The 14047-nt window shown below is 39.8% G+C and overlaps 1 protein-coding gene across 2 annotated transcripts; it reads left to right on the top strand.

Annotated features, from left to right (window-relative positions):
* Window positions 1-1511: 1511 nt before the first annotated feature.
* Window positions 1512-13627, top strand: LOC311003968 (copine-3-like). Of its 2 annotated transcripts, XM_083995891.1 has the most exons (17): window positions 1512-1616; window positions 3360-3560; window positions 3726-3905; window positions 3990-4064; window positions 4145-4216; window positions 4471-4551; window positions 6474-6563; window positions 8311-8409; window positions 8499-8585; window positions 8779-8838; window positions 8996-9129; window positions 9456-9510; window positions 9624-9675; window positions 9988-10121; window positions 10272-10508; window positions 10600-10714; window positions 12250-12427. In XM_083995891.1, exons 2-16 carry the CDS (start codon window positions 3399-3401, stop codon window positions 10708-10710), a joined length of 1629 nt encoding a protein of 542 aa, XP_083852017.1. In that variant the 5' UTR covers window positions 1512-1616; window positions 3360-3398; the 3' UTR covers window positions 10711-10714; window positions 12250-12427. The 2 variants fall into 2 exon arrangements, with proteins under 2 accessions (XP_083852017.1, XP_083852016.1); XM_083995890.1 differs by lacking the exon at window positions 10600-10714 and having other exon boundaries at window positions 12250-13627.
* The last annotated feature ends 420 nt before the right edge of the window (window positions 13628-14047 follow it).

Raw genomic sequence — 14047 nt, 5'->3', positions numbered from 1 at the left:
ATTGTATGAGAAAGCATAGTGCTGCTCATACATTGTGTGGTGCATAGCCTTGGCAAGGAATGTGTGTGTCAGCAGCAGCACAACCATCAAACTGAAGTGACACTGTTCCCCTTCCAGACATTGTTGGCCCAAGTCCCAGCTGCTCCTATGCCTGAAAGCAAAGTTTAATTTGCTAATGAATAATCTTCATCTTGATATTGTGGATATCAGCAACACAGAGACTGAATTTGAAAGACTACATGTACTACTGTAAGCAGACAAAAAATATTTTGTATTTCTCTTGCATCAGTCCTGTTAAAGCAGTGTTTACAAGTAAGAAGATACTGGGGCTATCGAGTTGTCACATTGGCAGGATCATGTTATCGCCAAAAGCAAAACAACAAACACAATGAACTTGTTCATCCACAACACACCAATAATAAGGTTTAATTTAATGGGAGATCAATAAATCAGAATGTAAAGCAAGGTTTCAAATGAGTCAACCCAAGTTTAAAAGAAAGCCAACAAAAAAAAAAGGTTTATAAAGCCAAGTTGATTTATCTAAAAATGAAACATGTTTGTTCTGTGCATGATTTTTATGTCTGCATATTTATCAAACAACTTTGTCACTCCATCGCCTAACGGTTGGTATCTTCTCTTGTGACTCTGTGACTTTGCAGCACAAGATGGGTATTATATCACAAAAAAATAAGTTATTGAGGTATATTTTCTGCTCAGTAACTTATGAAATCCTGTTTATTTGAATGCTGGTCCGGTGAGTTACTGGATAGAAGAAGACAGCATGAGGAGATGTCATCCCCTGTGAAGGTATTAATGGAGTTTGAAGTGGCCTTGCATGAAGGTTTGAAGACATCACACTGAACAGCCACTGAAACTGAGCAACAGTTCCAGATTTATTGGGCAGATTCTTCCACTGTACTGCAGAAAAGAGGGAATTCGGTCCATTTTGGGAACAAAACAACCACATTATCCCGAAATAACTATCAATTGAACAATGTTTGGTTGTTAGAAGAGGATGACGAGATGAAGAGAGGGGGTAGACAGAATACACAGTTCAGTAAAATTGACTTTTGTCGCTTAGCAACAGTGTCAATAAATCAATTGGCGGAGGACTACATGGTGTTGGTGTCTATTGTCTATGGTTGATATTGCCAAAAAAAAGGCTACGTGATGAAATAAAAACAAAAATCAGAATGTGTTGTCGATTATTAGCCTACTGTTAATTAATAGGGCGCTTGTGGAACTGTATATTAGTAAAATTACACAAGAGGGAGTGAATGAGCACTGACAGTTTGGCTCGTCTTCTGTACTACTCCGCTGACTTCGACCGAATCACAGCCGTCGTGCCACTGACTGCTGACATTTACAACATCATACATCACTTCCTCTTGCGTGATGTTGAAATTTACACTTATGTGTTGTACATACGAGCAATGTGATTATTATTACAGCTCTACTATTTTCCAAAGACCTCTGTCACAGGGAGTGGTTTACCGTGTGCTGCCGCCGCCCACAGACATTCCCAGGGCGAACCGGGCACCGCCCACTACGCACGATAGGGCTGCTGCTACTGCCTGCCAACCATAAACACAGCGGAGAACTAACTGGATAACAAGGTAAGATAAAGAAGGAGTATGTCTCCTCTTAATCATATAGCTTACATTATGCAGTGTTTGTTTTTTTATTAAAAAAGGGCTAACTTTCGTGACTGTAGCACAGTCTGTGCTCAAACTTTTCCTTCGTATCATGTGACCGTTTGCTGCTGCTGCCGACACGAAATCAAGCCTCAACTCGTAAAAGTGAACGTTTGAATCAGTGGGTGGTAATTCTTATTATGTTAAATTAAGTTGTCGAAACCTAAATCTTTTATATACTATGGTCTAAACGTGTCTCTCTGCTGCTGTTGCTGCGGGACACGGCCTCTCTCTCTGTCACGCAACGTAACGTTTCTTCAGCCGCAGCAGCGTTCAGTTCGATTTCCGTTGACGTGACGTCAGCGTAGCTTTCGTTGCTAACAGTTTGTTTTTACGATAAACAGAGAAAATCATCAGGCGTTGCATGTTTCATTTGTCATTATACTTTCATTTGGCAAGTGTGTAATACAGGCTTCAGTCGGCTAATACCAGCCCCATACGGACTGTAACAGCTGGCTTCCAGTCCGGGCTTTCCCTTTACTTCTGTCTCGGTATACTGTAGGCTACTTGCCGTTAGATAGCAACAGCATCAATGAACCTGAACCCCCCTCTAAACCCCGGAAAAAAACACTTATTTTATCTAAACAAAGTGGATTCACGTAGTGTTTATACTAAATAGAGGCCAGCAAATCTGTCCTAAACATAAATAAGTGACAGTATAAGAGAAAACGAATTAATAAACATTCCCATGCACCCCTCATCATGCCCTCATCCAACAAAAGTGGGAATTAGATATTATTAGCACACCATCATGCCAGAATAATAACACATCATAGGCCATCATTAGGTACGGTTTATATCTATCTAACCCTAGGCTAAGCCACATGATAAATGACAAATTTCTGAGCAGTTTTTTTTGCATGTAGTTTGGAGCAGACAGGGTTTTTCCCCCTAAGGCTACACGTATCAGCCTGGATGATGAAGTATTTCTTGAAATTTCCCCTGTAAACTTCAGTGTGGGCACTGGGCAGTTATACTAATGTCTGCCTAGGGTGGAAAATGGGGTGGAGTAACTGTTTCACAATAATTAAGGAACTGTATTTTGTGAGTTTTATTTCTTTCAATGATCCCCCCCAACCTTTAGGAATAATCTTCCACTGTGCACAGAAGAGAAAGTACCGGAAACATACCAATGTGATGATACACAGGAAGCCTTGTAACAGTTTATGGATGTCTTTGTTAACATGTGTTTGTTTAGTTATGTAACAGGTTTGACTGTTTGATCAAAGTAGTCTAATAGTTTGACTCCCTGACGAAGGCGTGTAGCTGAAACGTGTTGGAGCTTCTTTTTTTTTCAAAGGTTAACAAGACCAAGCCATAGCAATAAAGGCTTTTAACTGTTGACAGAGAGTGCCTTGGATATTTTTTCAACTGGTCTAATAATGACTATTGCATCTGATTACTTTTTGATTTGATCTCAATACCATTGATTTAGTCTGTTGCTGAGATGTCACAACCTAATCGCCATCTCAAAGTTAACAATAATGAAACACAATGCTTGAATGAAGTTAGTGAGTATTAGATCTCACTCCCAACACCTGTGTGACCTGTGTTGTTATTTAATTACCTAACCCCTGTAACATGTAATTCTCCAACACCATGGTGGATTAAATGTGCCCTCTAGTCACTAAAAGGCTGTTTCTTATCTGTGTTTCTGTTTGTCAGTTCTTGTATGTGAGTGTGTCCCCCCCCACCAGGGCCGAGATGGCAGCAGCAGGTGGAAGTCCAGGTCCGAGGGCGCCCGACTGTATGTCCAAGGTGTCACTCAGCGTCTCTTGTCAAAATCTGCTCGACATGGACGTGTTCTCGAAGTCGGACCCGCTGTGTGTGCTCTTCATGAACAGCTCTGGGCCACACTGGTGTGAGGTAAGTGGTAAAAAAGGTTTCATTTCCACACCTATACAGCTCTCCAGTGAAACTTTGTACCTGCACAAAGGTTCAAGAACATGTATTACTCACACCCATGTGCATGTACTGATTAAGTGACTTGAAAAAAAGTAAAATGAATAACATACTTTATGTCTCTATCAGATTGGCCGGACAGAGAAAATCCAGAACTGCCTTAATCCCAGTTTCTCCAAGACTTTTACCATCGACTACTACTTTGAAATGGTGCAGAAGCTGAGGTTTGAATTGTATGACATCGACAGCGACAATTGCAATCTGCAGGATGCCGACTTCCTGGGTGAACTTGAATGCACCTTGGGACAGGTAACACATTTCTTTCTGTATTTCTGCAATTTGAAGTGATGTTCGTTCTGTGGCATTCTTGGTGATCGTTGTTTTTCTGTTCAGATTGTGTCCTCGCGCAAAATAACAAGACCGCTTGTCATGAAGGACAAGAGGCCCGCTGGAAAAGGAACCATTACCGTAAGTTGCTTTCATTCAAGTGTTGATGTGTTTGAACTTATTTGATATTTCTAACCTGAAACTGTCTCTTGTTTTCGTAGGTAAATGCTGAAGAAATGACAGACAACCGAGCAGTGGAAATAGAAGTTGCAGCTAGAAAACTGGATAAAAAGGTATCGATTATGGGATTCAGAAATATTAATAGAGATTATTTTACAAGCATCAATAATTTGGAAATCCAGGTTCAACAACACGTCAGTTTGACTTTCTTGTGTTTTATACAAAGCAACACAAAACGAAAGTGCTTGCTACACCTACCTAGAACAATCATTCACCTGCTCACTGTCACAATGAACGGACGTCCTGACACCTCATTATTACAATTACATGGTTCAGCTGGATATTACTTTGATGTTTTTTTTTCTAGGATTTCTTCGGGAAGTCTGACCCTTTCCTGGAATTCCACAAGCAGACAGAAACGGGATGGCAGCTGGCTCACAGGACAGAGGTACTGCTTTTCTGGATATAATAAAAAGGAAGCAATAATTTCAAAGAAATCGCTGTAACCCCTAAAAGTTTAAGATCACAATTTCAAGTAGAAACCAGAATAATAGCATTGTTGCACCATTAATAATGAGCTTGTGTGTGGGAAGTTACTTTTTGATTAAAGCATTTCTATGAAACCAAGTTTATTTTCAGACTGGGAAACATTTCAGGCACAACTTCTAGGCAGAGCACCCTGGGGTATTGAGTGCAGTCCAGATCATTAACATACCAGCTTCTTTCTGATTAAGCTGGGGGCACACTACACGATTTTCACAGTCGTTGCCAATTTAGAAAAGACTTGGAGTACACACTAACCGACTGGCCTCAGCAGATTTTAATGACGAATAGGGATCACACATTAACGACTGCGCCAGATGAGGGATCACAGACTACACGATTTGTAAAACCAACTGAACGCACCAAACTCTTGCGAAAACTCTCGCATGATCAAAATCAATCAAATCAAATAAACTTTATTTGTCCCAACAGGGATAATTTGTCTTGGGCAAGGGAGTTGTAACAGCTGCCATGTACATGTAAAACATCCATACACAGTACATAATATACAATAAAACAGTAACAAAGGCAAACATATCCAAGAGAAGAGAAAGAAAGAAAGTGCAGGGTGCAATAAATAGAATAAAATACTTATAATTCAAGTTCAAATAAAAACATACTAAAAACTAAAAGAAAGAGCAAGGGATGTTGGTATAAGCCAGCAGGTGGACAGGCAAACCGGATGTAATTGATATGATTGACTGATTGATGGGTTGATGAGATCCACAGCCATGGCCTCCCCCCTGCCCACATAGGGGAAGGGTTACCAGAATGGTAAAGCCAGGAACCATCCCCTTCACCCGACCGAGGTCAGATTGTGGGGTGGGAGGGGGCTAGGGTAGTGGATCCGCAGCAGTAGGCCTCCCCACTACCCTAGTGGGAGTGTAGATGAGTAGTGACTGATTTAGACAGATGCGGTCAGTCGAGGTAACTTTCGACTTGTTTTATCAGCCTCCTGCCAACAACATACAGCGGCGAACCACCTGCTAACTTCCTGTGAGTAGAAGTGATTCCACCCGTGAACGCTGTTGCCAGGCAACCGTGTCAATGTCAACACATTCCACAAAGTGTAAAACAAACATGGACGACATACGGCCCGCTGCTGCTGCTGTTTTAGTAGCTATCTGCTGTGAAAAATCCATTAAAGGGATAGTTCAATATTTTGGCAAATCAGCCCATTGCCACAATCCCTATAGTCATAGCAGTAGGTCCGTTGCCTTTAATTGTCGGTGCAAGCTATTTTTAGAACGGCGGAGCAGAGCCGTGAGCTGCTCAGAGCTACGCTACGGAGGCTAATGGGATTTCTTGGTTTCCTTCATCAAACTCATCAAATGCACAATCCAACAACTCCAAAACGCTCTAGTGGACAAGTTGTGATCTGCACATTCACCACGCTATGAGATAATAATGTAACGTTACAAGACAGAGTTGTTTTAGAGGTAAATTCATGCAAAACCGCAGATGTGCGTTCCCGCCGGAGGCAGTTTTTCGGCAAGCAGTCTTTGCATTTACCTCCAAAACAGCCATTTAACGTTTTTATCTCATAGCGTGGTGAATGTGCATTATTATTAGAGTAATTAGTTTCAGTTGTTTCAGTTGTTAGTATGTCATAAAGACAAACTTGCCAGTGTGAATTTGTTTTACTAATTACTGTAAGGATTAAGGATTTTTCCTGTTAGGACAAGAACTTGTGAATAATACATAGTGAAAACCTCAGAGTAATGTACTATGGAGTCTAGGATATAATTAGAGGCTCTTGCTATGGATATCGTGGCAGGATATCAGGCTGTCTAAAGTGTTCCTTCTTTGTTCTGTGGCATTGTACAGGTGGTGAAATACAACCTAAACCCAACATGGAAACGGTTCCGTGTCCGGTTACAGGCGCTCTGTGGAGGTGATGTGGAGAAATCTATAAAGGTATACACACACAAACACACACACAAACACAGATTTAATCAAATGACTGATCATCACAACTCCATCTGTGTGTCAATCTCTCATTCATTATTAATCCGATGTATTTTACAGCTTGTTTTATACGTTAATTATGATATGTCCTATGTTCAACCAAGCTGTTGTGTAAATTAATTTCCTCTTGTGCACAACCAAGGGTCCGATCATTTTAGTGCAAATAAGGAAATGTGTATATTAGTTTATGTATGTTGTTTTTTTTGTTTCCGTCCCCTAACCCCCGATAAAGCACACTTATCTGGAAGAGATGTTTTCCAGTCATCAGTGCAAGTGAGTTTTTCTGTCACCACTGTGAGTGTTCTCCGTGAAGGATGCAGTGACGACACAGGACAGAAGTCCTAAATGCATCTCTATCTATCTTAAAGGAATAAGCAAAGTTATATGGAGTTTGGCCCATTGGTGAACCTACCTGTTTGAAGTCATCATGAGTCTCTGGTTGATCATTGACTCCAGTGCTTCATGTTCACAATTTAATAAAACGCTGGGACACTGGATAAAGAAACGAAAGAATGTGTCAAACTAAAATAAAAACAATTCTCAATGGACTTAATGTTGGCACAATACAATACAACAGAAATGTATTGGTGGAGCACCAGAGCCAACAAACTACCAGGGATTTATTGATGACTCTAGTATCTATAGAATATATTATTTATCAACAGCCAGCACTTTAAATCTTCACTTAAAAGTACTGATAAAACCCTGCATTCAAATACGTAGTTCATCAAAAGTACATAAGTATTATCAAAAAACTGAAAATACTGTTTCTGAAGAAGAAATTCTGCTATGACCGATATATAACATAATACACAACTTTATTATATTGTTTATGTTAATGCATTATTCCATCAGTAACACTAGTTTTTAAGGTCACAGGATAGATCTGAGGAGTTGTTACAATGTTTTTTCTACTTTTTAATGACTAAATATCTGGTAATTGTTCGTCTTTGGACCATGAACATGTGTAGAGTTTGAAGAAGAGATTTCTCTTTGGATGAATATCTGACACTGAGATCATTTCTGTAAAAGGAAACCATGTTTTAATTTAAAAAAATATCAGTATATCAGTTATAAATGTAGTGAAGTAAAAGGCTCAACAGCTGTAATGCAGAAGTTTGACGCAGCATTAAATGCCAAGTGTTCAGAGAGAAGTGCAGTGCTTAAGGAAATTAATTTGTTGACTTTCCAATGGGTGAGTTGACGAATGGGCCATTTTCCCCGAGGTAGAGATTTTATTTTCCATTAAGATGGATTATTCTCAGTTATCCAATCCATTAGCTTCCCTCTCCGTTCACCTTGTAGACTGACTGTAGCACCACAGTTTGTCTCATCTGCCCTGGTTGCTCCTTTGCTGTGCCTAGACCTGTTTGCCTTATTCCTCCTGTTCTCTCAACACTGAAGCTGCAGTGTGCAGGTTGTGACCCACGACTCTGACAGAGAAGCGAGTTCAGGGCTGTGCTCACTCTCTTTGTCACTTATAAATATAAAGCCTGTGTGTGTGTTTCTGTTAGATGTTTCAGTAGCAGGGTGTTGCCTCACTCGTTGAAGCTTCACTCCCCCATCAGCATGCTTTTTGTCTCATCCTCTTTGGTACCCATACATGCGCTGTGATAGGACTTTATCAGTTGAATATATAACAAAGGACAAAAGCGAATGGACTCACTTTGTCACCAAACTGTTCTGTGATTCTCAGGTAGATTGCTACGACTACAACAACAGCGGCTCGCACAACATCATCGGGTCCTTTCAGACCACGCTCGCCCAGATTCAGCAGGCAACACAGACGTATGAGGTGAGCTCCGTCAAATCTGAACATGATGAAATACAATGATGGACATTTATTCCTGATGCTGAGGTGGTGTGTTTGTCATCCTCTTTCAGGCTGAGTTTCAGTGCATCAACAATAAGAAGAAACAGAAGAAGAAAGGATACAAAAACTCTGGTGTTATCGTCATTAAAAAGTGCAGGGTACTGTGACTTTCTACTCTTTTTTTTTACTCTTTTACGTTTATATATTCTCTTTTAAAACTACCTGTATATCTAACAAAGCTGCACAGCATTTTACTATGTGTTGTTTCATTTAGGTTTTATAATGGATATATTATTGTGTTTTTTTATGTATTTTTGAATAATTGAGGAATGTCATCAATATTCGTTGCAGATAGTGAAGGAGTACTCGTTCCTGGATTACATAATGGGTGGCTGCCAGATTAACTTCACCGTGAGTGCTGCTCGACACATTCTTTGTCATCATGATTACCTCATACTAAGAAGTTGTCATTCTTTCATACAGATTAAAAATGTTAAATTACATCTGTTATGATGTTGTCAGAGTTTTATTTGATAATCTCTGTATTTATTCCTCCTCTTTGGGTCAGATCGCAATTGATTTCACAGGCTCTAACGGGGATCCCAGGTACCCTGTGTCCCTCCACTACATCAACCCTCAGGGCTATAATGAATACCTGGCTGCTATCTGGGCAGTGGGTAATGTCATCCAGGACTACGACAGGTAAATACCATTTATATATTATATCCTATCACATCATCATGATCCATCAAAAATCAACTATAAATAAATTAAAGTTAGCCAACATTTAGTAAATGTCCTGTCAAGTCCAAATACATCTGTGAGGAACGTAATATAAAAAGACATGTTTTGCATGACTGACACATGTGAAAATGCACTTGGGTAACACTTTATAATAGTGGTAGTAGTGTTATAAATGATGAATTCAGTATTTAATGCTTAACTAATGCTTAATAGTGTGTACTTATTATAAAGTGTTACCTGCATTTGGACTGTAACATCTACTCTGCTCCACTTCCTCTGTGCAGTGACAAGATGTTCCCTGCTTTTGGTTTCGGAGCCCAGATTCCTCCGAACTGGCAGGTGATGGTTTTATTTCAGTTCAAACATATTTTGATATAGTATGTATAGTTTTTGTGAATGATCACAGATTAGCTGCTGTGTGATCCATACTAATAATTGTGGTGTGTTCGCAGGTCAGCCACGAGTTTCCCATCAACTTCAACCCATCAGATCCATTTTGTGCAGGTAATAATAGGCCGAAGCTTCTGTGGAACAGATGAGAGCATGTACTTGATGCTATTTATTTGTTATTTTCCAATACATTTGTCAATTACCATTAATTTCTGAAACAACAAGAGGATAAATGATGCACCAGATAATCTGATTACTCTGTCATCGCAGAAGAGGTGTCAACAATTTTGATGATCAATGAATGTAATTCAGTAATTTACCAAGAGTAAACTGGATTTCCTTCAGCATCTCACTGCCATTTTGAATTTCTGTGCTAGATCAGCATGGATATACTATAAAATGTGTGTGTGTTTTTGTGTGTTTTAGGTATAGAGGGTGTGGTGACCGCCTACCAGCAGTGTCTGCCCCAGGTGAAGCTTTATGGGCCCACAAATTTTTCTCCAATCATCAACCACGTGGCTCACTTTGGCAGACAGGCCATGCAGCAACAAACTGCCTCTGTGAGTTTCTGGAAGTTTAAATTTGCAGTAATGTAAACACCTATTGTGTGCAAATGTCTTTTATTCTACATCTGTAACTGAACACAATCTCAACAACAACGAGTTCTTCTTTTCCACCCAGTAACGGTAACACTCTCTGTCGTTTCCCAGCAATACTTTGTTCTGCTCATCATCACTGACGGCGTCATCACAGACATGGATGAGACCCGTCAGGCCATCGTCAACGCCTCCCGCCTGCCCATGTCGATCATCATCGTCGGGGTCGGGGGAGCGAACTTCGACGCCATGGACGTCCTGGATGGAGACGACGGCAACTTGCGCTCTGCCACGGGCGAGGCCGCCATGAGGGACATCGTGCAGTTTGTACCGTTCAGGCAGTTCCAAAATGTAAGACTGAAAATCTGAAGAAAACGTTCTGTCGGCATGCACCATGAGCTTCTGCAAACTCTTAAACGGTGTCCCCATATCTTAATTTCAGGCAGGCACTGCAGCCCTTGCCCAGAGCGTATTGGCAGAGTTGCCTGACCAAGTGGCCTCCTTCTTCAGTTTATTTGAACTGAAGCCCCCCAACGAGCCCAGTCCTTCCTAGAAATGTAGGAGTTAACCCAATCTACACCCCAACCCCCCCATCTCCCCCTGCTGCTTATCATATGAGCCACAGCTGCATGAACTTAAAGAGAAGCAACAACAACAACCCCAATGAAGTGCATGTGGGATTTTTTTCCCTGTCTTTATTGCTTATATTACCATACCAGTCAAACGTTAGGCCACACCTTCTCCTTTAGTGGTCTTTCTTTGTTTTTATTACTTTCTACATTGTAGATTTAGACTTAAGACATCAAAACTGTGAAGGAACACATATGGAGTTATGTGTTTCACTTTATTGTCATTGTACAAAACCATCAAAGATGCAGAGCAGAACGAAATTGCAAGCATGGCTCTATAAAAACACAGATAAATACTAAAATAAAGAGTGCTTCAATAAATAGACAGGCTCAATAAATATATAAACATAACTCTATATATAAATATATATGTTTATGTACAATAAGGGATAAAATACAACTTAAAAAGTGAGGTTATTGCACAATGTTTCATAGACAAGCAGTAAAGCAAGGGGAGGTTATTGCAGAGACAGAGAGAGAGGTCCAACTGAGATGGTTTGAGATGAGTTGGATCACAGAGTGAAGGCAAAACAGCCAATAAGTGCTCAACACCTCTGGAAAACCGTTGCCAGATCTTGCAAAAAAAACCAAAAAAAAAAAACCTTTGCACACATACATATCACCCTGAATCCACAACCTTATGGAAAATGGAAATGTAGAGTAAATTCTCCCCCGGGCTTTTATTTACTTAAACCAAAGATACTCTCCAACCGTCTTTGCTTCAACTGCCGAACTGACCCAGCTTTGGTCAGTCGGAGTGAGTTGCCAACTAACTACTATTCTCTTGATCAATGGAGGAGACTGTGGTGCAGGTGGGGGAAAAAAAACTCTGCTGTCACCGTCGCAACGTGTGTGTACGGGGGAAAGGGAGGGGCGGAGGGAACGGGGGTGACAAATCCAGCAAGAGGACAAACTATCCTGCGTTTAAATAACATATCGAAAATATCTGCTGGACAACTCATGGAGCTGGAAACAAGCCTAAATAAGCAACTACACTTTAACAAGCCCCAAAAAAACGCAACCCGCGACTACCAATATTTAGAAGCGACTTCACAGAAAAAGAAGCCCAAAGTCGCTTATAATAAACGGACTTGGCAACACCGCTGATGACAGAATCAAAAGTGTGCAAAAAGCTGTCATCAAAGCAAAAGGCGGCTACTTTGAAAAATCTAATATATACATTTTTTTCTGCTTTGTTTAACTACTAAGTAATAAAAAATAAAGGAAAACCATTGAATGAGAAGGTGTATCCAAACTTTTGACTGGGTAGTGCAGTTTAGCATTAGTATTTTGTAGTGGTATGATACATCGTACATGCAATAGTCCTAGACAGCTGTGGCTGCTTCATGTTTGGTGCCTCCATTTCAACCCCTTCTGCTTCTGTCTAAATCTACTTATATACACACAATTCATCATGTTGTTAACCTTGTCTTTCCCCTCCCGTCTCTGCCCCGTCTCTTTAGGCTCCTCAGGAAATGCTTGCTCAGAGTGTCTTGGCAGAGATCCCAGGTCAGGTGGTGGGCTTCTTCAATAGCATGAATCTGAAGCCCCCACAGGGCGACGCACCTCCTCTCTCTGACGCCTCAGCATCAGCACCGCCGCCGCCGCAGTGATGTGTCTTAATAAGGATCAGCTTCTCGCCTCAATAAAGCGCCTTCAAATTTCCTGTCATATATGACATCATCCACGTCACCTGGAGGCGAGTCCACTTCACTTCAGCTACAACTACAACAAACTGTGTATTTATAGGTCTCTGTCTTTCAAGTGTATCACTCATAACACAAACTCTTCCATGGTCGTACAACAACAAGCATGCAACATCAAGCCAAGTAGTGATGTAGTGGTTAGGTGAAACTTATGAACCAATTGTATAAATCCATATTAGGACGCCATGGTACATACGTAGATGTTAACTTGCATGTAACATGTAGCTTTTTCTATGTAACTCAAATAGCTTTATTATGCAACACAAGTGCCACAACTTTTTAGAGTTTATTGTGTTTTATTTTATTACTTGGTGCAAAGTATCTCATGTAACAAGTATGAGTTGAGTCAAGGTCTTTGGTTCCTGGAGAAAAACTGAGGCAGTTATTAACAGTCACATGTTAAAATCTGTAGATTAAAGGGCTGGTATTTCTTACTATCTCCGTTACATTAACACTTTCTTGTGTCAGTGGGAATTGTAGCATCAGTTTCCCCTGAAATCATGGATCTTGGTCAAAGGGATGACAACCAAACAACCAAACAAACCCAAATCAGGTTGACCTCAATGATGTTTACAGATGACAATATAACAGACCAACAGGTTTGTTTCAAATCATGCCTTTTTGTAGATTTTGCACTACAAAGTGACTGCAGTGTGTCTTTGCTGCTGTTTTGTACTTCTGTCTTTTTTTTTTCCTTCTTTTTTTTTTTTTTTTATAAATTCACTTCCATAATTGATTTCATGTATTAGTTGGTGCTTTCATATGGATGTTAAACTACGAGAATCCCTAGGAATGATTCATGACACCTGTTGAGAGTTTAATTTTGTTAAATTAACAACAACAAAAAAAGTTGAATTTGTGTTAGAAAAAAAAAACATTATGTTGAATAGGTGTATGTTAAGTATGTGCATGTTAGCTTGTTTGCATTCATCATTATGCATTGCCTTATATAATATATATATATGTCTGTCATAGATTTGGATTTTATTCATATTATGTAAAAAGAAAATCAGATTTTATCAATATAATAGCCATTTTCTATTAACAATTACAGTTATTAACAATGTTTTTAATGTTTGTGCCTTCTCCTTAATGTCACAACATTAAAGATGAACAGTATTTTCATCTCAGTAAATTTGAGTTTGTGTCCTAATTTGTACAGATTGATAATTAGAACAGAACAGATCGATAAGTAGCACCAATATTAATCAGTACAGATATCATTAAGTGTATTATATTGATACTAATAGTGAGTTATCTACCGGTATGTTAACGTATTAATGTATGCACACTGATGCCTACTTTGAAGATAACGTCAAGGTAGCATCTTTACAGTCTATGGGTAGCACCATAGGGTAGCACCAGGGCGGACGTGCGACTTCCGGTGAGTGATTTCAAAATAAAATTACCAAATTACAGCAATTTTGGAGAAAATAGATGGTAAAAGTTTCAAAGGAGGTTAAATCGAAAGCAACTGGACTTAGTTATTTGTCTAGGAAAACTTAGACGATTAACTAAGTCCAGTTGCTTTCGATTTAACCTCCTTTGAAATACG

The sequence above is a fragment of the Trachurus trachurus genome (genome assembly GCF_905171665.1).
Source record: "Trachurus trachurus genome assembly, chromosome: 20".
NCBI classification, from domain to species: Eukaryota; Metazoa; Chordata; class Actinopteri; order Carangiformes; family Carangidae; genus Trachurus; species Trachurus trachurus.
The sequence above is the reverse complement of the archived record's forward strand: the minus strand, read 5'-3'. Positions and strand labels throughout refer to the sequence as shown.